General features: G+C 34.7%; 2 protein-coding genes across 14 annotated transcripts in view; one reads left to right on the forward strand and one right to left on the reverse strand.

Moving 5' to 3' along the window:
- The window catches only part of CREB1 (cAMP responsive element binding protein 1), a 56466-nt gene extending 38954 nt beyond the window's left edge, over positions 1-17512 (forward strand). For 5 of the 10 annotated variants that reach the window (XM_024124458.3, XM_024124456.3, XM_024124455.3 and 2 more), the window contains 3 exons: positions 2374-2556; positions 4472-4622; positions 11946-17512. In XM_024124458.3, coding sequence (XP_023980226.1) covers positions 2374-2556; positions 4472-4622; positions 11946-12090 — 479 coding nt within the window. In that variant the 3' untranslated portion in view covers positions 12091-17512. Of the gene's footprint in view, positions 1-2373; positions 2557-2682; positions 2802-3575; positions 3639-4471; positions 4623-6637; positions 6723-9142; positions 10958-11945 lie in introns of those variants that run through there. The other 5 variants (XR_002891836.3, XM_028481267.2, XM_055089720.1 and 2 more) reach the window with 5 other exon arrangements.
- Positions 1-26080, reverse strand: part of METTL21A (methyltransferase 21A, HSPA lysine) — a 55824-nt gene that overhangs the window by 19657 nt on the left and 10087 nt on the right. For 2 of the 4 annotated variants that reach the window (XM_007108091.4, XM_007108090.4), the window contains exon 4: positions 23468-25096. The exons of the other annotated variants lie outside the window; for them this stretch is intronic. In XM_007108091.4, coding sequence (XP_007108153.1) covers positions 24699-25096 — 398 coding nt within the window. In that variant the 3' untranslated portion in view covers positions 23468-24698. Of the gene's footprint in view, positions 1-23467; positions 25097-26080 lie in introns of those variants that run through there. 4 annotated transcript variants of the gene reach the window in all.

A 26080-nucleotide genomic window follows, 5' to 3' on the forward strand; every position in this document is an offset into this window, starting at 1 on the left:
CAGTATAATGACCACTTACATATACAATATTTATATGTTTCTTAACTTAAAAAAGGAATATATGGTTGTAAAAATTCAAATGGTAGAGGTTTATAGTATTAATAAAAAGTAAAAACCCTTTCCATCCCTCCCCATTAGAGTTTGGTATATATCCTTCCATTCTTTTTCATTCTGTTTATACATACACGTGTCATGGATTTTTATATAAGTGAGACCTACATTATTTATATACCATAGACAGATATATGCATATATAGTTATGTATGTAGTTTCTTTTAATAGCTACATTGTGTTTCACTGTATAAATACAACATTTATTTAAAAATCACACACACTGATGACTATTTAGGACATTTCTACTGTTTCAAACAATGCTACCTGAACATTCTTTTGTATATGTAGTATCCTGTCCTGTCAGTGGGGATAGCATCTAAAGAGTGGAATTGTTGAAGCCAAGCCAGCCTGCCCAATTACCCTTCCCAGTGGCTACACCAATTTGTACTCCTTCAATAAATTGTTTGTTTTTTTTTTTAACTAATACTATTATTAGTTTTGTCCATTACTTGGTTCACAGTCCCTGATAATAAAGTCTTGTTTGAGAGATTTTATTCTTAGTTAGAAAAACATGTTTTATTTCACTACCTAAAACTGTCTTCATTGTGGCTCTTCAGAATCTCAGCTGAGTTTGTTTAATTATGCTCTTTTCCTTCTTCTAGATTTTGTGGTAGAATCATTATATACACCTAAAGATACGTCAGTTACTTGATTTCTATCTTCTTGTTTTAATGAATTTAGTTTTATTGAAAGCTATCTTAAGTCCTTTTGGAATATGAAGTATATAAATAAATATTAAGAGAAAAACAATGTTTGATAGGCTCAGACTTCAGTTTTTCAGAGTACTTTCATATATACATGATCTCATTTGATTTTTATAACAATTGTACTTAGTGGCTAGAACCAGATATTTTTATTTTTACAGAAGAGATAACAGATTCAAATAACAGTTTAGTGATGGAACTTGGACTAGAACCCAGATCTCCTGATTTCTAGTTTCCTTCTTTCCTCCCACCTTGAGTTCATTGGTATGTAGTCAAGAAGAAAGTTGTGTGCATTGAATACAGTGGAATTTGCTTATTAACTCTATTTGAGAAATTGTGGTTTGATTCTGTTAACCTTCTGATTCAAGTTATCCTGAAGTATTAATCTCAGAATAGTTTTTATATATTCCTTTTTTTCTCCTTGTCTAAGATAAGTAAAATTTATGGGATTAGCTAAAGTGGGTAGATTGTATATGCCGGTATCTTAATTTCCACAAGTATTATTTACTAAACCAAATCATAGCCATTAACTTATTATTTCTTGATTGAACAGTAAATAATCCAGTTTTTCATACATAGATGACTCAGGATATTAGTTACCCAGAGCTAGCTGACAGTTGATCCCAAACTAATTTCCTTCTAACAGACAAAAAGTAACATGCTCAAATCAGACATGTTGACTTAAAATCCATTATGCAATTTTATATGTAATATTGTGATTTTTAGTCCTTCTCTTTCTGGAAAACTTTAACAGGGAAAGTATCTTATTAACTTTTTCCATGTACTGTAGCATAAAGGTTAATTCAGGTTTTTTATAAAGTAAAATGTCTACTAGTATGAGCCAAAGTTGATTCCTTTGTAACAGATAAATGACAAGTATGATTAATTCGTGAGTGAATAATCAACGGGTCCTACATGAGAATGCTTGAATAGGTAACTTAGAAATAGCAGTAAAGTATTTTTTTCTAAATGATGATCTTGGACTCTAATTTTAAACTCCATGAGAGGTCTGTGATAATTAAGTTCCACAGGACGTTTCCGTTGTTTCATTGAGTGGACTTTTGTTATACTTTATGCATTGCTAACCGAGTTAGAGAACAGAATGCACTACTGAACTGCTTTATTAATTATGAATTAAATAATCATTTATTGGGTGCCTATTACATGCCCATATCTGTGCTAATAAGTACATGAACATAGAGAAGGAAAATATTATGTAGTTAATGCCAGAATAAAGGAAGTGTAGATCACAGAGTGGTACTTCTTCTGAACCAAGTAACTTCAAGTGGAATTTAACATTTTCTCATTTTTTATTTGTTAACTGACATTACTATAAATTATAATGTGGTTCATAGAGTATGTTTGTATTCTTGTAATTGGATATAGGTTTCCTGAGCAGAAAGTTACTTGAGTATACAAAATCTTTCTTGGTGATGTTATTTGCTGTAATAATTTCTCCTAGATTATGTCTTGCAAATTGCTTTGAATTTAGTGTGTGTATAAGACTTACATGGTATTAATTAAACTTGTAACAGTAAAATCTATTGGATTTTAGTTGCCATTACCCAGGGAGGAGCAATACAGCTGGCTAACAATGGTACCGATGGGGTACAGGGCCTGCAGACATTAACCATGACCAATGCCGCTGCCACTCAGCCGGGTACTACCATCCTACAGTATGCACAGACCACTGATGGACAGCAGATCTTAGTGCCCAGCAACCAAGTTGTTGTTCAAGGTAAGAGAATTCAGAATTCACAGGTGTGGTAAATTCTTTGAAAAGTTAAAATTTTATAGACTCAGAAAAAGTAAGTATGATACTGCAAAGCACTATTAAAATATAGTTTATTTTTCTTCATTATAGATACTGTTTTCCATGAACTCTTCTTCCATTATTCCAATTGGACCAAAATGTCATGGCATAAAAACAACTATTTTCAGTTTTTAAAATATAACATCTATCTTTAACACCTTTAACATTTGGATATAGGAGAAATGAGGTAGGTTAGAGGGAAACACAATAAAATTAGGAGTTAAAAAAAGCTAGATTCTAAATCTAAATATATATAGATTCACTTTGTGACCTGGAGTAAGACCCAGCCTCCCTGGGCCTCATTTTTTTTCATGTGTCAAATGAAAACTTGTACTAAATCACTGATAAGAATCTTTGGAGGTTCAAAATTCTGTTCCTCTGCTTTTAAGTCAAAAGAAATTAACGTCTTCATTTCTAAGATCATCATTTTTTATTTCAAAGGATAGCATTATATTCTGAAAAATCTTATACCAGTGTGCAAGTCTGCTGGTCTATGAGCAAAAGTAGTTAAATCCATAGTGAATTATAGAAATAGCTTTTTTCTGTTTTGTTCTGTTTTGTTTTAATTTTTTTGTTTTCTTCCTATTTGTTTCAGAAATCTTTATGGATGGGAGTTGATCATTTTTTGAATTCACTTGACTATTTTAAGAATATGATTTATGCCACATTTAAAATTTGCATATTAAGGAAATAATAATAAATCTGTTTCTAAAAATATTTTTATTAAAAATATGTTTTGCCTCTGTTAGGTAATGACAGATGTGCTCCTTCACCATGGATGATTAATTTTGAATAATTCTAAAACACCAACTAGAGAGTCATAATTTATTTAAAGGGCCCTAATGTATTTACAGAATATTTTCTGTTACTAAACAAATAATATTTGAAGAAGATAATATTTTGCTTATTAATGGGAGTAAAACACCTTTTCACTTTACATGCAGGTACTCAAAAATTGTAAAGCAGGATGTCAGTGAATTTGAATTCTGAACGTCAGTTTGAAGATGGTAACATGTTTAGTATATAAATCTTTTCCACTCAAACTACACATTTTAATTGATATTAATAACAAATATGGATGATTTTATAAAGAGCTTCAAATTCTCTCAGATAATGTTATGTTTCTTATTCCTAGGAGGGCATATTATTAAGCTGTTTTTAGAAGCAATTTGAAAAATAGAGACTGTTTTTCTTTTCACAAATGATGGATCATTTAGTTAGAAAAATAAAACTTCAATTTGTTTAGCCATTATCATTTACATTGAAACAGTGCTTACAAGTAATATAATTGGCATCAAATGGTACACTTTTTCATACTTTCTTTTGTTACAATTAGGAATTTATAATAGTTGACCATTATGCTTTATTTTCTCTTCCATTTTGCTATTTTATGAAAAATCATGGTCGTTTTTATGTCGTGGCAAGAGTCTACTTGAAATTTTTTAATATGAATTTACCAATATCAAAGGAAGACATTGAGGACTATACTCTATCTAGGAAGATCATCCAAGCTGTGTCCCACTTACCTTTTAGACTTAAGGTTGGTAAGCATGTTAACAGAATAGAACTACATTCCAGTGAAAGATAAATGTAAGACCCAGCAGACATAAGTTAAGACCTCTTTCATCCAAGTGACTATACTAATAAATACACTAAATTGGGAATTATTTCTGAGTAATGTCCCAAAGAGTGCTGATTCTTTCAACATTTTAGTCAGAATCACCTGTTCCTTTTTTTCCTTTTAATCCAAAATATATGTTTAGATTGATGATTGACACATAGTTTTACCAAGTCACAGTGCTTCAGTGTCTTACACCATGCTCACTATTTTTCTTTTCAGCTGCCTCTGGAGATGTACAAACATACCAGATTCGCACAGCACCCACCAGCACCATTGCCCCTGGAGTTGTTATGGCGTCCTCCCCAGCACTTCCTACACAGCCTGCTGAAGAAGCAGCACGAAAGAGAGAGGTTCGCCTCATGAAGAACAGGTACATACATTGCATTTACTTACATTGTTGTAGGTCAGGCATATCTTCAGATTCTGCCAGATGTGTGTCTTTAACATCTGCTGACAATAGGATCTTTGCATTGAGATATTTTTCTGGTAAAATTGATGGATCTTGCTAAAACTTCTTTATTTAGCTTCTCATAAGCTGCACTTATGAGATGGCTAATGGGATTATGGGTCCATCTTTGATGATAGAGTAGTTTTCTTTCATGCAATTTCCCCATGGGAGATTTAACGCACAACTTTGCTATGTTTTCACTATTGCTTCAACCAACTAACTAGGTTATTTAAAAATTGTTTCATTTCATGAGTAGTATTGTTAAGATTAAGAGTTTCATGTATATATATATTAAAATTGTTTTATTTATATTAAATGTATTTGTAATAAGATAAATGTATGATGGCCAATCTAAGTTTTAATGCATATTATCTTTACTCAAAATAATAACAATTTAACACCTAAATATTCTTCAAAAATAGATTAATGCCGAGAATATCTTATTATTGACAAAAATCTTAAAATAGAACTAGTCTTCAACAATGAAAATGCTACATATCGAAAATTTATTAAATGTGGGAAAGTTATTCCCATAAAGTAAATTCATAGCTGTAAATGGCTTTGTCATCAAAAAAAGTAATGAAAAATTTTATTTACTTATATTTACCTTAGTATTTTTATTTATTTAGCTTAGGATTTAAATATTTAGCTTAAGATATAGACATGACCTAAGACAAACCAAAGAAAATGAAAATAAAGATATTAAAAGTTTGAAACAGTGAAAATATTCCACTGCTTTTCACCTCAAGATTCTTCAAATGCTATGATAAAGTGAAAGAAACAAAGAGGTTGAACTTATAGGATGTGGATTCAAGTCCTAGATCTTTCCCTTTTGCTGTGACTTTAGAAGAACATAACCTTCTAAACCTCAGTTTTCTCCTTTGTAAAACAGGATCCCACTACCCACCCAGAGGGTTGCTCTGTGGGTCAAATATGGGGGTCAAGTAAGATAATCCCTTTGAAAGCACTTTGTAACTGCAGTGCTCTGTTGAAGTGTCTGTTTTTGTGCAATTTCATGTTTCAGCTTAGAGCAACCTCTTTCATTCCTAAAATATTCCTAGCTGTTATAGAATGTTGGTGAATTACACCTAGGCAGAAACGGCACAGTTTTTTCCGGATTATTAGGAAAAGAGTTGGAAACAAGCTGAGTAACTTATTTCATTTGTGCTCCATCAATCTGTGATTTTAGGTATTTAAGCTACAATAATAAACAGAAGCATAAAAGCTGTGTTCATATTTAAATATATTTTAAAATATAAATTAAACTGTATGTTTAAACTTTTTTAATGTTTGTAAGGAAATGTGTAAGTAACCCTTTTGAAAATTAGAAGCAAGTCTGATTAGAAGTCTCAAGTAAAGGCTAGGTTATAAAGTTTAAGACAACAGCATTTACTAAAATACCAGTTCTCAGCAGACACAACAGAGCAGTCAGGTAAAAAAATACATCTCTTGATTATGAAAGCAACAAAGGACTTCAGATTATGTCTGTGTAGTTTGTCTCTATGGAACAAAAACATGTCCCCTTACACAGAAATCACTTAAGAAGCAGCTTAATTGTCGTGGGTAAGGAGGCAGCACTACAGCTTCTTGTCTGCTCTGGTGTATGGAGAGCTGCCCATTTATGAAAGCACATTAATTTGACAGACATGCCAAGTTCTCATTTTCCTCTATTCGTGCGATTTAGGATTCCCACCGTCCCACCCCCCCCCCAACCCCCCCACCCATCCCCACACACACACACCAGGTACATACACACCAAGCTGAGGACAGGGAACACATAGCTACAGTTCCTAACAACCTCTGCTTGCCTGAGGTATTCAGGGAAGCCACCTGACTTACTGTGAACTCTTTAATAAAATACTTTGGCTTGGATTTAATTTCACTATAAGGAAACTTCCCATTGACTCTGGTATAGTTCCTTTTCCCTTTATTCCCAGATATCTGCTGCTTCTACTTTTTCAACTTCCATTCACTAGAATCTGGCTTCTGTGCCCACCGTACCACTCCAGTGTCTATAAAAAGGTACAGATACCTTCCCATTTGGCAAATCTAGTATTCTCTTTTTATTTCATTTTACCTTTACCTGGGAGTATTTGACACTTTTGACTGCTCATTTCTCTAAACTCTTCTTTGGCTTACTCACCTGGTTTTCTGACTACTTTTCAAATTTTCCCTTGAAACTTTCATCCATACCTATGTATTTCAGGCATCACCTATATGTTGATACCACCTAATTATATATATTCCAGCTTTGACCTTTCCCTTGAGATATTACTTATTTAGGTCCTGGTATGTGCTGGACACTATACCTCATTTCTTTACATATTTTATTAGTTCTGCCCACAATGAGAGAGAAGCTTATGTCCACTTTACGGAGGAGATATGGTTCAGAAAGAAGGTAAATATTTTGTCAAAGGTCACACCTTTTAAAAAATGGGTAGAACTGAGATATGAGCCTTGCTCTGGCACCAAAGCCTGTGCACCTGCTACCTGTCAGATTCAACCATCATCTCCTGCTCTGCCACTCAGACCAGAGCACATGGCAGTGTGCTGGAGGTACGTAGCACCAAGAGGCAAACATGGAATGCTTTCCTTGAATATTTATTTGGCTCAAAAATTTGAGAGAAAAAACATTTTTAAGGTAAACTTAAAGATATAATTCACACCAGCAGCAGTTGCTTTGGACTGTGCTCCCATATTTCGTTTCCTCTGCCATTATGGTTACTTAGGTGGAAAAGTTAGAGAAGCACTCTCCTCCTGAACATATTCACTAGGATAAATGTCCCTATGTGCCTCAGACACAGCCTTCTTCTAAACTTGATAAGAAAAAGTTGTGATTCCCCAAATTCTATAACATTCAAATTGCCATTTACTCAAAAATGAAGATAAGTGGTAAATGTTCTAAAAGAAAGTATAGATGGTTACATTAATTTGTGTTGCTGCAGTAACAAAAAAATAATAAAATCTCAGTGTCTTAGAACAACAGGGACTTTCCTGGTGGCGCAGTGGTTAAGAATCCACCTGCCAATGCAAGGGACACGGGTTTGATCCCTGGTCTGGGAAGATCCCACATGCCGTGGAGCTACTGAGCCCACGTGCCACAACTACTGAAGCCCACACGCCTGGAGCCTGTGCTGTGCAACAAGAGAAGCCACCACAATGAGAAGCCCGCGCACCTCAACAAAGAGTAGCCCCTGCTCTCCGCAACTAGAGAAAGCCCGCACGCGGCAACGAAGACCGAACACAGCCATAAATAAATAAATTTCTTTATTTATTTATTTTAAAAAACCACCAACAACAAAAATTTCTTCCTTGATTACGTTACATTTTGGCAGCTACAAGTCATGCTATGGCTCTCCTCCACATGCTCCCAGCCAAAGGAGGAGCACCTCTTTGAGTCCTGTCGTTATTGTAGCAAAGGGAAAGGGGAAATGATTTTTGAAGCATCTGCTCGATTGTGGTGAACATCATGTTCACTCGGGTACCATAGGCCAAAGCACAGGCTAGGACAAGCCCAACGTCAGTGAAAGGGGAATGGTATGCTCTTCCCACAGGGAGGGAGGAGTAAAAAATTATGGAAGCAATACAATCCAGCACCTCTGTCTTACAATTTTAGAGTGCAGGAAGAATTTAATAGGTTTCCTAAGAGCAGAAGTAATAAAGGAAAAGGTTAAGTAGGTTTGACCATCCAAAAATATGAAACCTCTGATTAGCCAAGGAAAAGGTAAAGTAGCAAAGCAAACAATAAACTAGAAACATTTTAACAAAGTCAGGAGACTGATAAGGATATAAATAAGTAGATTCAAAGAAAATGAATTAGAAATGGGGTAAAAAAACTGGAAATTCAAACCAGTTAAAGTATATGCTATGTAAATTAAGGTACATCCTTTCAACTGTATAAAACCAACTGTTAATGAAGATGTGTTTTTATTGAGATGGGAAGATGTTCATAGTGGAAAAGAGCAGGTTACCAAAGTATATGTATTATCCCATTTTTACTTATTTTTATTACAGAAGTAAAACATGCTCATTATAAGCACATTAGAAAACATAAGCTAAAATATTTACTCACCACTAATTGTGCCACCCAAAATGTTAACATTCTGGAGTATAATTTTTTTCCCCTAATATGTATGTGCAAAGATAAATAATACATTTTTAGTAAATAGTTTTTAATTTATTATTTTGAAATAATTTTAGCTTATGGGAACAGTTATAAAAATAGTACAGAGTTCCAGATACTCTCTATCCACCTTTCTGTAAGTTTAGCATATTACATAACCAGGCTGTGTTTATCAAAACTTAAGAAATTAACGTTCTGTCATATACTATGTATAGTAATTAACATAGTATTTTTTATAGTGGTATAATAATATTAACTGCACTGTCCATTTTATTTGAATTTCCTCAGTTATTCCACTTCTAATCCTTTTCTCTTCCAGAATCCAGTCCAGGGTACCACATTGCATTTAGTCATCGTGGCTCCTCATCTCCTCCAATCTGTGACAGTTCTTTCCTTGTCTTTCATGGGCTTGCCACTTTTGAAGAGTAGTAGTTAAGTTTCTTTCAGAATATCCCTCACTTTGGGCCTGTGTGATGTTTTTATTATGATTAGATGAAGGTAATGGATTTGGGGGAAGAATACCACAAAGATGTAGTCTGCCCTTCCTGTCACTTCATATCAGGGAGCACGTACCAGCATGACTCATTACTGGCAATGTTAACTTTGATCACTTGGTTAAAGTGCTGTCCAAGTGTTCCCGCTGCAGTTATCAGTTTTCTCTTTTTACACACTATTCCTTAGAAGCAAGTCACGGATTTAGAAAAGAAGGAGAATTAAACTCCACCTCCTGGAAAGGAGAGTATCAAAGAACTTGTGGTCATAGGTGAAAACCAACATGGTAATTGGTGTTACTTTCGAAGAGTTGCTTGGAGACTATGCAAATATTTTATTTCTCTTTCAAGTTTTCCCCACTAATTTTAGTGTTCACAGGGGAATCTTTCCTGCAGTAATTATTACTGTGATATTCTAATGAGGATTTTCTATTTCCCCATCCGTTCTACATTTACTGACTGGAATTCTTCTATAAGGAAAATTTGTCCCTTCCCCACATATTTATTTATATCAGTATGGTCTTAGAGATACTTTATTCTTTGGGCTATAGTTCAGTATTATTTAATTATGATAAGATTATTCCGGTTTTGGCCATCGGGAGCTCTTACAAGTTGGTTCCTGTGTCCTTTAGATGGCGTCTTATTTTTCTTCAAGCACATCTTTACTTTCTGGCCCTACAAGATCATCTGGGTTCAACTTCTCATCTTGTGTTTTCCCTGCTTTAGCCTTGAAATCAGCCATTTATTCAGTGAGTCCTAGCTTCTTTCATTGGAAAATGGTATTTAGAAATCAGTTAGGCAGTAGTTGTGCTCTTTGCTACTGAGGTTTCACAGGCCGTCTCAGAGGACAGAGCTAGGAAATATACACGTGTGTGTGTGTGTGTACACTGGCCCATGTATGCACACAACTATATTTCTGTACGTGTACGTTACTATAATAAATGTTTGTACTGATCCCTCTGACTCTAATCTGTAACCACAGGGCTTATTTTAGCCTTCCCTTCCCCCTTTGCTTATTTGAACTTCGTTCTCTGACAGAAACTTGGCTTCCCACTAAAGATGGTTTATTTATGTATTTGTTAAACTCTAGTGTCACATAAAATAGTTTCATAATTTCTAACTTGTACCCCTATGAGAAACAAATTTACAATATAACATTTACGTACAGTTCTTTCTGTTTTTAGCCTTAAAGTACCAGTGAAAGCACTGTTTTCAAAGTTACTTAGCTCTGCTTCTTTTTTCTCCACCCTCTTATGTCATATACATTCATTTATAGTAAAGTTAGATTTCTCAACATCTTCATTCAATTCTGGTATTCCCCGATATCCTGTTTTTTATTTTAAATTTTCATTACTTTACTTTTTGTGCTGTATATTTCTGTGGGGTTTAACAGACATAAAATGTTATGTGTCTACCACCACAGTGCCATACAGAAGAACATTTACACCACTAAAAAGAATCCCTTGTGATACCTCTTGGTAGTCAGCCTCTACCCGCTCCCCCAGCCCCTGGAAACCACTGAACTGTTTTCCATCTTTTTGTTTTGTATTTTCCAGAATCTCGTATAAATATAGTATGTAACCTTTTGGATCTGGCTTCTTTCACTTAGCACAGTACATTTAAGATTCATTGATAGTGTTGCATGAATCAGTAATTAGTTTTATCCCTGGTATTGTATGGATGTGGCTTATTTATCCATTCACCTTGAAGTTCATCTTAGTTTCCAGTTTTGGAGGATTATGAATAAATTTACTATAAATACTTACATACAGGTTTTTATATGAACTTTCAATTCACTTGAGTAAATATCTAGGAGTGGCCTGGATGGATGAAATGGTAAGTGTATATTTAACTTTATAAGAAACTGCCAAACTGTTTTCCAGAGTGGCTGTACCATTTTGCATTTCTACCAGCAATGTATGAAAGTTCCAGTTGCTGTATATCAGATGTTATAATTTTATGTTTTACATTTAGGTCTGTGATCCCTTTTGAATTAACTTTTTTATAAGGTGTGAAATGTGTAAAAGGTTCGCTTTTCTGTATGAACACCTGTTTGTTCCAGCACCGTTTGTTAAAAAGACTATCCTTTCTCTGTGGAATTGCCCTTGTACTTTTGTCAAAATTTAATTGACTGTATTCGTATAGGTTTGTTTCTGGGGTGTCTAGCATGCTTCATTGTTCTGTGTATCTGTCCTTTCGCCCATACAATCCACTAGGAGAATCTTTTCATTCTATCGAAAAATATTTAGATAGAAATTTTTGAGAAGCTTTAAGAGGCACTCTCCAAGCTCTAAAGAGTTCTTTTTATTTTTTATTTAAAGCTCATTTCAATTTTGTTATTCTACTCCAAAATATAGTAATTCTTAATTCAGTATGAAAATGCTTGCCACCCTTCTGCCCCATCAATTAAAATTGGTGCTTTGAATGTTTTTTTAAATCAACTTTCTATGGTATGTTAAAATTTTACATTAGACGATTTCCAAGTCATTCTGTTTATTTTTCTCAAATGCCTAATCTATATTAAAACGTTTGTTGCTTTGAGCTAAATCTTTTTTTTAATGTAGTCTATCTAATGCAAAATAAATGATACAGAAATGTTGCATGATTTTTCCTGTCCTTTTTTGCTTGTAGGGAAGCAGCACGAGAATGTCGTAGAAAGAAGAAAGAATATGTGAAATGTCTAGAAAACAGAGTGGCAGTGCTTGAAAACCAAAACAAGACACTGATTGAGGAGCTAAAAGCACTTAAGGACCTTTACTGCCACAAATCAGATTAATTTGGGATTTAAATTTTCACCTATTATGGTGGAAAAAGGACTGGCTTGGCCACAACCAGAAAGACGAAATAAACATTTATTTTCTAAACATTTCTTTTTTTCTATGCGCAAAACTGCCTGAAAGCAACTACAGAATTTTCATTCATTTGTGCTTTTGCATTAAACTGTGAATGCTCCAACACCTGCCTCCACTTCTCCCCTCAAGAAATTTTCAGCACCACGAATCATGAAGAGACTTCTGCTTTTTATCCCCCGCCCTCTTCAAGAAGTAATAATTTGTTTACTTGTAAATTGATGGGGGAAATGAGGAAAAGAAAATCTTTTTTTAAATGATTTCAAGGTTTGTGCTGAGCTCCTTGATTGCCTTAGGGACAGAATTACCCCAGCCTCTTGAGCTGAAGTAATGTGTGGGCCGCATGCATAAAGTAAGTAGGTGCAATGAAGACGTGTTGATTGCCAAATTGACGTGTTTTCACATTTTCATTGTGAATTATGTAAGATTGTTAAGAGACATACCCTCTAAAAAAAGAATTTTAGGATGGGGTTGAAGAAATTAAGAATGAATTTGGAGTGCTTTCTATGTACATTCTCTTCAATACTGAAAACTTGTCCTTGGTTCTTAAAAATATTCTGTATTAACCACAGCTCTTCCATAGGGCAGTTGTTGCTTCTTAATTCAGTTCTGTATGTGTTCAACATTTTGAATACATTAAAAGAAGTAACCAACTGAATGAAAAAGCATGGTATTTGATTTTAAATTAAATCAAAGTAAGTAAAAGTACAAAGCTTGTTTTAGTTTAGTACTAAATTCTTAGTAAAAAGATGCTCATTAGTAAACCAGTCCCTTGAGTTATATAACAAGGTTTTTAAATAAATGTTTTTGTCATCGCCTTCAAAAATATTTATATTGTCACTCATTTACTTTAAAAGGTTTTTCTAATTAAACCGTTCCCCTTTGCACTTATACCACCAACAGGAAAGCCTTCAAGATGTTAAAGCAAAGTGCTGTATTTGTTTATAAAAATGTTATGTGTTGTAGAAAAATACTGATTTTAAATCTTTTCCATATTAACATACTTTAACAGAGTAGTGAATTTTTTAATGAAAGAAGTTATAAGCATATAGTTCTTTTAAAGTACAGTATTAGATATGCACAAGGAAAATAATCTTCTTCAGACATATTTGAATGTCTGCTGTACTACAATATTTGGATTGTCATTCTTGCAAAACATATTTTTGTTGTTTTCTTCTATTGATAAAAAGGATAGCTATGCTTTAGCTTCCCAATATGGTATATCCTTTGTTGTTCTGTAAAGGAGTTACCTGTTTTAATTCCTTACCTATAACAGTCTGTATTTGTATGTATCACACATTGTTTCCAGTACTACTATTAATTATCAATACTCATTTTATTCACTAAGCCTGATAAATTTAAAAGTTACCCTTTAAAAAAAATAAGACTGAGGTGGATTTGAAAAATTGGAGATTGACATAATGTTAGATTATAATTTCTCATTTGAGAAGGTATTCCTTTTTTAAAAGAGAGTCTAGAATTTAATGTTTTATATTTAGTCATGGGTGGTTTTTAAAAGTTAAGTTTGTTAATGTGTTAACAAAATATGCAGATATGGGTGTTAATTATTGAGTCCATTTTGAAAAGTAAGATTTTTAATTAATATTTGTAAATGGTATATTTTTATTTGTAACAAACCGTTGTCTTTTTTCAAGGATGAACAGAGTTTATGAAGGAGCACCATTCTAAGAATTGAGTGATGTAGTCTTATATCTGGACAGTTCACCAGATTCTCAAGAAGGCTTTCAAACGACTGTAAATTTTGTTGTTTATCCTGCTGAGTTAATGGGGAAAGTTATAGTGTAAAAATTATTTGTATACCTGCATAGATATGTCATTTTCCAAAACTGGTTTAATAGAAACCAAGCAAAATCACAAATCTGTTCACAAACTAGAAGTCTTTCTTAATGAGTCAGAATGTCAGACCTGAACATTTTAAAAGTCATAAGCTTTATAAATGAAAATTGCCTAGTATTTAGCAAGTTAAATGTTTTCAAAAGTTGAGGCTTTCTATTTAATTAGAAAGTTGGTGGTCCTCTTAGTCCCTGATAAATCAAGGCAAGTCACATCCATATTAGCTGGCTGAGTTTATAAGTTATAAAAGACTGATTGCACTGGTTTGAAGTCAGTTACTTAATGGTGAGGTAAGAAATGTATTCTGTTGCTAAGTCTGTTTAGACCCTTGGAGAGACTTGAAGATTTCAGTTTATACAGATAGAAATTAAGCATATTTTGAGCAAACTTTTTTTTAAGAGAATTGGGAAAAAAGTGTTTGTTTTTAAGCATGCAACTTTGAGAATCTTTGTTAAGAAAACAGCATAATTTTTAAAAATCTTACAGCCAATAACATGTGGCCACATTATAAATGTTTTTTCTCTTCATTGGCCAAAAGGGAATAAAAATGTCATAGGAATCTGTACATATGCTACTGATTTGCCTAGAAAATAGCAAGTTTGGTATTGCTCACTTTGCAAATATAAGGCCATGTGGCACTTTTGTCTATAGGACAGATTAATAAAAATGAAGTGGGAGGGGTTTATTTTTTATATATTGCTCTTATGAGTTTTCAAGCTTTGATAGTGTTTAACTGAAAAGTGGTTTAGAAAGGGCTAGATCCAATTGTGTTCACATTATTTAAAAAAATTGATATCAAATGTAATTTTTAAGTTCATTTTTCAAACTCAAGTACCATATTGGCAACCATAATATTGTCATAGGTGCTCTGTTCACTTAGATATTCCTGGCGGGGGGGAATGGCATTTGTATAATATATGTGTGTATATATATATATATATATATATATATATATATATATATATATACATACAGTATATAATCTGAAGCTCTGAGAGCTCTTAAGTCAGGAATGCTGAGTATTATAGTATACTGAGGTCAAATGAAATTTTACATTTTTGTGTATTTTATTGCATCACTTTTGGTAGTTTCTTGGACTGAATTACCCCAGCACTCATGATTGATGTTTTTTAATCTCCTGATTTTCTTCTGAGTGTTTTTTTTTAATTGTCAGTTTTCTTTGGCTTGATACTTTTAAATATGTTACTAGTCACTTGAACCACCACCACCACCACCACCCCCCCACAGAAAAGTATTTGGCTTTTATGCTTTGTCTCTGGCAGCTGTAACAGTGGTAAGAACATTTTGAAGATAGCTTCCAAAAGGTACCACTGATTTTTCAAATATCATCCTGGGGGAGAATTTTTGGTGTTTTCATCTGAGCAGGGATTTTTGTCAGAAAATGTATCTTGATGGTAAGTCAGCAGCAGTGCTAGTATCTGAAAGCACAATACCAGTCAGGCAGGCTGTCCGATCAGAAGTCATCTGGCTGAAGTTTATCTCTGTCTCTCAGGCCTAATCCCTGATCCTTTTGACCATTTGGGGTGACATGTGGAATCATACAAAGGCTTAGGAAGAAACAAGTTTGTTTAAACCGGATGCTTTTACTTACTTTAAGTGACTTCAATCCAGATTTCATTTTTAATGTTTTTAGTTCTGTGATCAGCTGTAGTCAGCTATCAGCATATATCGGTCTCTTTATTTTGAAGATCAGAAGGCTGCTTCATTTTGCAGGATTAAAATAAGGCTAATATCTTAAAGTTAAGATTTTGAATTAAAGTGGGTTTTAGAGACAACTGTTACACACCTTTTCAGTTTTTTCAAGAGGCTTTATTTGTTGCCTTTGTAACCCTGAAAACTGTTGGTATATTGTTTCCCATTGACTTAATACAAAAGTTGTATATTTATTTGGATTATTTTTACATTATATTCTTTGTAAATGTTTGGTATAACTTGCACTTTTAAAAATGACCCTGTTTGGGTATTAACAAACTTGAGAAATTCCCTCATCAATTAATTGTCATCTGACTTTTTATGTCTTTCTCCTCTCTTCAAATCATGTGGCTTTTTTTATGGAAGCTTTTTTCATTGATTAAAATATTTTAACACCTAAAGGCTAGCCTTATAAATGCTGTAAAAGAAAAATATCAGGAAATTAGATTAGACTAGCCCAGTTAATTAAAAGATGGGTTCAAACCCTATCTTATTCTCTTTCATCATGGATAAAGATAGAAGGAAAAGCAACTCAAGTGAATAAATACTTATTTCCAATTTTAAGTAAGACTATCCTCACCCCAACATTAATACTGTTTATAGGATCCCAAGATATCCTTGAATTTGTCTAGAACAGTAAAAGACTTCTCAAGGCAATTAATCATTATTATCATGGAGAACACATGTATTAATTTGATTAAATTTTTCACTTTAAAATTGTCTTTGTTAACATCAAATTTGACTGATTTCAGATGAGGAGGGGAAAAGTGAGGTATGCTTAATTAAGTAAGCCTGTAGGTGAAGAATTGTGGTATAAATTTGTTCACTCAGTTGTACAAAGCACAACTAGAACTTTTTGTTGGATGGCTTACATACATCTTGAATACTTTTAATGTTGATATGTTGACTTTTTTAAGTTGACTGCACAGTCACTGTATGTACTAGGAACTGGTTTCCTTGACTTTCTAGAATCAACGGCTAAGAGAGGCACTAATCCCTGAGGGGTCGAACGTATCATGAAGCTGAGTCAGTATGGAAGAATTTCAAATAAATCAAACAGGGTGCTGAAGTTCCATCTGTCTCATCTGCTTATGATAAGTTCTTATTGATCAGTGAATGTAGCTTAAGCCTTTGTATGTGTCCTCAGGGGGCAAACTTTAAGAGGGACCAGATAACGTTTGAATGGAGGGATTATATTTCAGGTGTTTTAGCTTGAAATTTATTTTTTAAAAAAATTAAAATAGGAAAAAAAATAGAACAAAGCCTGTGAAGCAATTTGATACTATAAACAGGCTGAGTTGTTTAGCACAGAGAGAAAATACTGACCTGTCTGCATTCTGGTACTGTGCATACAGGTCCTAGCTGGGTAAAACACGATACATTTTGAGTTATTCTCACCAGCAAGTAAAAGGAAAATGAACAGTCTTCAGGAAATGTCTTTGAAAGGGTCAGACAGTAGGAAATTCAAATTTTACCTACTTTATAGAGGCATTATTTAATACTTGCCTACAGAAGTATGGCATTTCTAAGCTTGTGTCTGAGGAGCATCTCAGAGATGTGAGAGTAAATCTAAAGTAGTTTAAAAATTGGTAGGGAAGGAAGACAATCCCTGCAGATAATGATCTTACATTAGTTGGCCGAGTGAAATGATCTATCATTATGTTTGGGAGGTTTTATATTCTTATGTTTTTAAAATTGAATTGGTATATGCTTTATAGACATTGTATTTTTATCCAGGTGCCACTCCAATTTGTGTATGTAATAAAATTATTTATATTAAAAGTGGGAAATAATTCGTCAACATTTTTCTGTGAGTATAGTTTAGGATGGCAAAGAAGAGTGCTAGTTTGCAGTTTTCCATGTAGTCCCCGACTGATTTGTCACGTCAGTTGTCATCCCCCCCCCCCAAGAAGAGGAATTATTTCTAACCTAGCTGTATCACTTGAAACTTTAGAAACAAAATAATCAGGGAAGTTTCTAGAGAGAACGGTGTTTGTTTGGGGTTTTGGTTTTGTGGGTGGTTTTTGTTTTATTTTTTTGGTTTTTGCTTGAGGATTGGGGTAAAGAATACCTCCCCCCAGAACTATCAGCACAAAACAGGGTATTGATTTTTAACTCTGATGTTGCTATTGGAGTTGAATACTAAATAAGTAACTATAGTGAGGGAAATACATTTCTAATAAAATTCCCTACATTCTAGAAACATCCCTGTTTTAATTTTTTTACCTAAATCTTCTTGTGCTTTATCTGTGTAAAGAGAAAAAATGTACTGAGCTATAATGGATTTTATTAACACTATGTACATATTAGCTGCTTTGTGTTCAGAATGGTAGCAATTGCTTTGTATATTAAAGTGATCCTTGTGAATTTGTGAAATATTGTCATAAAGTGCTTTTTCTTACTGTAATCTTTGTGGTATCAACTGTCATAATACCCTTTTTACACAAACATTTATGTGCAGTCACATAAACATGCTTTTAAAAACTCCATAAGTCTCTTTTTTGGGATGGGATCTCTACATTGTGGTTTTTGCTAGTTGTGCCAAGCTATATTTTGTGGACTTGGTTTATTACTTTTGTTAAAGGGCAAAAGTTATGCTAGAATGTATCACAAGCTTGTGGTGCATAGCAACAGAAAACTAACTTAAGCAACAAGAACATATCTTTAGTTACTTAATTTCACTGTATTCCTAGTTTTTAGCACAAGATTTCTTTTTTCAGTAAGATTAAACAGTGCCTATTTGAAGATCTGGAGATGTTACTCCCCTGTTGAGACAACCAATGGGAGGAGACATGGCCAGCTGTCTCTAATGTCATAAAACGCATCTTTGCATTGGAAGAACTGATAAGAACAGATGACTTCCTGGCTCCCCTTGTCAATCTCAAGTTCTGTGATCATAAAATGGAAAGAAAGGGGAGGAGATGTGGTGAATCTGCTCTTTGCTTAAAGCACAAGAATAAAAGATTCTCTCCTGTACTACTGATTCAATTTCTGAAAATAAGCAGTTGCGTTCTAAAGGAATTTTTTTAATTGCGATGTTTATTAAGCCTGTTATATCTGCCGTTGTATTGAAGGAATTACATGAATTGTATTCCTTTTTTTTTTCTTCTACAAAGAGTAACAACGTAATTTATTGTACAGATAGACATTTTTGAGAGTGAAAGGGTGAGGTGTAAACCAGGATTGGGCTGAGCAGATTGGGACCTACGTTGATCCTCCTTGCAAACTGTTCAGGTTCTTGGACCTCCAGTAAAAGCAAAGAGTGCCTGTCTTCTCTCCATCCATATATCTTTGCTGTCACTTGCTCATTTCACAAATAGGTACCTGTTGAGAGCATACTTCTGGGCACAAAAGTTCCTGTCCTCAAGACGCTCTAAGACACGCAGCCAAGGAAACAATTCTAACACGTTTATACAATTTTAGCCCTGAATTCCAGACGCGTATTTGTCATCTCTACTCTGATTGCAAAACTTAGGTCCAAACAACTTTTAATTACTCCTCTAAATCTGTTCTTCCTTTGGCTGGTTCTTCGTCTTGCAGATGCTGCCATTATCCACTAAACTGGCAAAAACCCAGAAAAGCCCTGCCTTAATCAGTATTATCCTTCCCCTCACTGCATTTTAATTTCTCGACAACTTTCTTACGCATATTGACCAAACTGGGGCTTAGGATTCTAATGAGGGCCTTAACAAGTGAAGAGGAAAGGTAATTTCCAGGAGTTTGAATGTAATTTTTATGATTGAGGTGCAATTCACATAACAAAATTTATCATTTAAAGTGAACAATTAGTGGCGTTTAGTGCATTCATAATGTTGTATTACCACCACCTATATCTAGTTCCAAAACATTTTCATCACTCCAAAATGAAACGCTGTACTCAGTAAAGAGTCACTCTCAATTTTCTCCCTTCAGCCCTTGGCAACCACCAATCTTTCTGTAAACTCACCGATTCTGGATATTTCACATAATCGTGACATTTTGCGCCTGGCTTATTTTAGTTAAGCACACTGTTTTTGAGGGTCCTCCACATTGTAGCATTTATCAGTACTTCATTCCTTTTTATGCCTGAGTAGTATTCCAATGTATGTATATGCCACAATTTATTTGTTCATCTGTTGTATGTTGCAATTATTTCCACTTTTGGACTACTGTAAATAATGCTTCCATGAACATTCATGTGCAAGTTTTTTGTTCTGAGTCGCTGTTTTCAATTCTTTGGGGTATACATCTAGGAGTGGAATTGCTGGGTCATATGATAATTCTGTTTGACTTTTTGAGGAACTGCCAAACTGCCTCATTGGCTGCACCATTTTACATTCCCACCAGTGATGTATGAGTGTTCCAATTTCTCTACATCCTGGCCAACACTTGTTATTTTGCTTTTTTAAAGAAAAATAGTAAAGCCATCCTCATGGATGTGAAGTGGTATCTCATTGGGGTTTTGATTTGTAATTCCTTAATGACTAACGATATTGAGCATCTTTTCATGTGTTTGTTGGCAATTTGTATACTTCTTTGGAGAAATGTCCAAGTTCATTGCTCAGTTTTTAATGGTTTTTTTGTTGTTGAGTCGTATGAGTTCCGCATATACTCTGCATATTAGACCCTTATCAGATAATATGATTTGCAAATATTTTCTCCCATCCTGTAAGTTTTCTTTTCACTTTCTTAATAATGTCCTCATTCTTATTTTTTAACTTAGTTTTTTAAAGTAATATGTATATTTGGAAAAAACTAAACAGTACAAATGGGTGAGTTTGTGTATCCTTTTAGTGACAATCTATCTGCATATACACACAAATGTAAATGTTTTTTCTCTCCTCCCTCTCCCTTTTTTATATAAATGGTGCTTTTTTTTCACTGAACGTGTCTTGGCAATAGTTGTATTTCACTATATGTATCTACCTCAGTTTAACAGGTGTGAAGTATTCCATTGTATAGATATAGCATAGTTTATTTAACCAGTACCCTCTTTTGTGGACATTCAGGTTGCTTGAAACTGCTGTTAAGATATATACTAGTATAGATATATACAAGTTAGTATATCTCCAGGATAGATACTGAAAAGTGAAAACTTATTAAGTATGGTTTTCTTCATATTTGGAGGTGGTTTCCTAAGCAGTTTTAATAATCTGCTAAATTAATAAAAATGTCATGTTGGTTAGTATTTTTATGTCAAACTTCATAGTCTCTTCATATATATATGAAAAAAAATTAGAAGTAGCAGAACCAGCCTTACACAGTTATAAAAAAGAAAGCTGGCCCTTCCTTTTCTCAACTCTGTTATACTGTTTTCCCTTCTAATCTCCCTGAGAAACAGTTGTTCTCAGCTAGGAAAAAATTTTTCAGTATGCCATCTTTTCTAGTGTTAAATTTTAACCCTTCTCTGGTTGTAGAAAGAAAAGCATAACATGATTTTTAGAGCAGAAAGAAACTTCTGAGCTAACAAATCCTCAATTTTTAAAGTGCAAAAAAAAAAAAAGACCCTGAGGACTGCCCTGCTTTTCCTGCAGTTAACGTCAGTGCTAAGAGAACCCAGGTCTCCAGTTTCCCACAACAGGGAAATAATACTCACTGTAGTGTCTCGCCTCATTCTTGTGAAAGAACTTGAAAATGCTACTTCTGTCTTGGTAGAAGTTCTGGGGAGCAGTAAAATTACGACTTTCTCTGACACTAAAATCACATGTCTGTTTCACCAACTATATCTAGGACCTCTAACCAATACTGGTACATGAAAAAGTGATTTTTAAAAGTATCTTAAATTGTTGGAATTCCCCGGCGGTCCAGTGGTTTAAGACTGCACTTTCATTGCCGAGGGCGCGGGTTCGATTCCTGGTAAGGGAACTAAGATCCCACAAGCTGAGTGGTGCAGCCAAATAAATAAATAGAGTGCTTGAATTTTTTTAAAGGTATCTTAAACTGTTATTTTTGTTTCTTGATTTTAAAAATGACAAAATGCTTCTATGAACCACTATAAAAGCATAGAGATTAAACAAATGATGTTGGAAGAATCTTTATGTAAGTTCATAACAATTTTGTTACTGAGAATATGCTTTACATTTTGATATCCCTGAGAATAGGCAATTTAATAAGGTAACTGATCTGTAAAGGAATCTATTTTTCATGAGTATGTTTATTGAACTCCCTTTATGAAGAGGTCACTGTTAACACTTGAAATATAAATATGAGGTATGGTCCTTGTCTTATTGGAGCATAAACTATTTGGCAAGATGAAACATTTCAGAAAATGTTACTCTGCCCTCAGTTTTCAATCTAGTGTTCAGTTCACTTAAAGTATTTTAATCGATTATAATTCTGATCCTTTAGTATAAAAGAATAAATGTACCGCTGGAAACTATCTGAAGATGGTACCATGGATTCAGATGGTTCTATCATGAACTAAAGCAAGATACCCTTAAGAGGTAACTACTTAGAAGACAATAGCGTACTTTGTAGTATTAGTTCTAAGAATCTGATGTATATTTTTAACGTAGCATCTTGGCCATGGTATTTGATTTTAACTGGGAAGAAAGTTACTGATACCCACTGGCTAAGTTAACTGCATAACAGTTTGAAGAAACTGAGCAATGTGAGGATCAAGGCTCAGTACAGTAGGTCCAGAGGAGACTAGATTTCTATCCTTAACTTGAAGACAAAACAAGCACACTTAAAATGCACATTTATGGGATAAATTAATCCTTTTCTCCTAAGTAAAAAATGTCACAACTTCGTTGACATCTATAGTGGACAATGCGCTACAATATCCAGATACAGTCTCACGTCCCCATCCCCACACACACATCCCTGGAGCACTCATTTCCCAGCTTCTGGGAATGTTCGTGGCTGATGGCTCTCAGCTGAGTCTCGCAGGTGTTGTCTTCACCCCAAGGTTCAGCTCCCTGTAGCCAATGACTGACGACACAAGGGTGTAAGTCCCACCCCCCTGCCTCAATACCCAGCTTCCGGCCACCTCAGCTCTGAATTCCGCTGAGGACTTTCCTGACTGCATCCCAACCCAATTTGTTCCTCTTTCCCAGTCCTGCTTTTACTCCGTCAGAGGTGTCGCCCTTGAAAGCATTCTCATTTAAACGTTCTGCACCTTAACCTTCACCTCTGAGTCTATTTCCCTAGGGAACTGGACCTGTGGCCACATTTTGAACTCAAAGCCAGAAAAAATCATTTGATTTTCACTTGGACAACCAAGCTATTCCTGCTGAATTTTTCTCACCTCTTCTTCTATTTGTAGGCCAAGGGGAAAGAATTACCTTCAACCTTTTCTGAGTCTGTTTTATGAAAATGTAAAAGAGGCCGATCACTGCTTCCTTCACTTGGTAGAGCATCCAGGCTCCCCGCCCACCCCATGAACACCCCAAGACATTCTAATACCTCTCTTCAAAGTTAGCGATGTTAAAGGAAAGCAGCTGAACTCCAATTAGTATCTTCATTTCTAATATCATACCTAAATGGGATTAGTCTTTCATTATAGCGTTGTTGATATTGCAGGGCTTTTATTTTACTTTTTTTAAGAGACCTTCCATGCCTATGGGGTAGTACTGGCATTTTATGGATTCAGTAAGCTGTGGATATTTCTATTTCATGTGCATTTATCAGAATTGTGTTGAACTGGTACATCACAATCTCAGAACTTTAAATTCACCTTTATTAAAGCCAAACCTCTATTTAAAATATGCGTAGAAAACAATGTATTTGGTGTTTCCACATCCAAAACATTCATTAAAAGGTTAAGAGGGAGGAGGTCTTGTTTCTAATGGTTTACGATGGAAATCTATCTCTAGTACCATATCCATACTGAGATTATTAATATTCTTTGGATCCCAATCTGTTTAAGCTGTTGTTTAAGCTTTTACATGTGAGAAAAGGGCAGGGTATGTGTGTGACTTCACATAGTCTATCAAAGATAATCATAAAACAATGTAGCAATCAATTAACCCAGAGATCAATACCCTCTAAATTTATCTTTTTCAATCAACAAATATTTGGTTATGATATACTAGATACTGGGGAGGCTATAATGAAAGGGACAGAGGCATTCCTGGCCCTCAAGAAGCTCACAGTCTTCTGGGGAGCACAAACATTGAATAAGCAATTACCAGTACAATACAGATGGAGCTTATACTTGGGGAGCTAACCTCCCATGGCGGGATGAGGTTTAAAACTTTTTTTCATTGTCATCCTATGCAGTATAAGGAGGCAGGGAAAGCCTAGGAAAGAAATACAAAAACAACATTTGACAAAGGGTAAAGCTGAAGGGAGAAACTATAGCTTTTGATTTGAAGATAACCTATTCCCAGCACACAGAGGTCCAAGATTTTAGGTGCTATCAAAAAGTAACTAAAATTTTATTTTGACTTACGCCTTTGTTTATATACCTAAATCCGAAATTACACCAGAAAGCGTGTGAGACCTTAGAAAACTCACATCCTAATCTCAAACAACCAAAAGTATTTAAGACCTAAATGCAGTAGACAAAAGACTTCAAGAGTATTAACAGCTCAGGGAATGTCCATTAAACCTCTTGTTTCATACTCAGAAAATTAGAAGACTGGGCTAAACGTATGTCTTACAATGTGTTTCAAATGATTTGCAGGATCTAGCCTCACCAAAACAAGCTCACTGCTTTGAAGATGCCTTTATACCAACCCTTCATCACAGCATCAGTGAAAATTGTTTATTGAGAGCGAGCAGTATGGGATACAGAAACAACATCAACCAAAATCGCACACTTTCCTTTCATGTTAATTGAATTTCAGAGTGAGTAAAACATAACTAAAAAGTCACAGCAATGGGACAAGGTGCTTTGTTTTAAATCTGCACATTTGCTTTGCCTTTTGAGAACCTTTGGTTAGACTTTTTGTACAGTAAGCCATTTCATTACATATGGTTATATTCCCAGTCTAAGACCTTAATTGACACACTCAGAGACAACATTCTTATAAATTATAGCCAACTATAAGTCTTCCCTCAGGCTTCTCCTCTGTGCTTTGTAAATATGTACATCTTTTTCAGGATCATAGTGAACCTTACTCACAGTAAATTGCCTCTCAAGCATCGCTAAGAAGTTGTGATCCCGTTCATAGCGAATTCGGCAAGCTAAAAGAATCACAGAGTGGTTGCTACAGAGATGTTCCAACGTTTGAAGAAGATCTGTGAATGTTTCTTCTAAATATATGATATCAGCTCCAAGTATCAGGTCAAATTCTCCAGGTGAAAAACTCCCCAAATTCTGTCCCCAGGTCAGCTCCTTAACAACAGCTCTGGGCTGGATATGGGGAGGTAAGTTGGCTTGAACGTTTGATTTAAGCAACTCTAATGCTACTTTTCGATCCGTGATAGTCACATGAGCACCTAGAACATGGGACAGAAAGTAATGCACACATCAGTACAACTAATAGGTAGACGGATCAAGTTAAACAGCAGGGTGAGTGTCTCTAAATATTCCACCTGATAGACACAATATGATGCCTTCATGGAGAGCTGTGACACGTCAGAACAATGGCCAGCCGCTCCTTCTCTACTGCCTGTAGGTAAAAGTGACTTTGGTTTGCCTCTATGACACACTTGCTGTTTGCTGAAGTTATGCCTATTAAATACAGGTGACAAGCTAGCTGATGCTTCTGAATCGTGCAGACAGAAGTAGCCCACCCTTCACAGGTATCTACCATTATACTTCATTCATTAGGTCACCGTCTTCAAGTCAGTAGGCCTCAGGGTAAAATGGAGTCCAAAGATGAAAAATCTGGGAGCAAATGATTATGAAGATGACAAGATACCATAAACCGGGAAAGGTTCCTTTCTGGGGCTAAAGCTTTAAAAAGAATCAAGGAAAAGATTAACTGGCTACTAAGAAATCTCAGTCTTCCTCTCCTTATGCTGTCATGAAGCAGACAATCTATATGTATTCATGCAATTCATATATAATTATTGAAAAATAGTAAAGTTAGAAATTACTAGATTGTATTAAAGTACTGGAGGTTAAAATGTGAGGTAATGTTCTCTATGTGCTAAGTTTCTACATGCAATGTGTAAAATGAATGAGGCAATATTTTATTAATCTGTTTCTTGAGAGTTGTTTACCATGAACGAAGAGATCCAACTTTTTGAACCAATATGACCGAGAGAAGTCTGAACTGGGAGGTATCCTTCAGGAGAAGCAACCACAGAAGGTCAGCCCTGAAATACCTCATCTACTTTGTATTAACACCATAGTACATGTAATCCTGCTTGGTTTTGACCCCATAAATTCTGAAACTTAAAAATTACATTTCATTCTTTCCTGAAATTATTTCTCATCTGCATCCTTCAGTCTGCAGTCTTCATGGGTAATCCCCA

This window comes from Physeter macrocephalus, chromosome 2 (genome assembly GCF_002837175.3).
Source record: "Physeter macrocephalus isolate SW-GA chromosome 2, ASM283717v5, whole genome shotgun sequence".
Taxonomy (NCBI): domain Eukaryota; kingdom Metazoa; phylum Chordata; class Mammalia; order Artiodactyla; family Physeteridae; genus Physeter; species Physeter macrocephalus.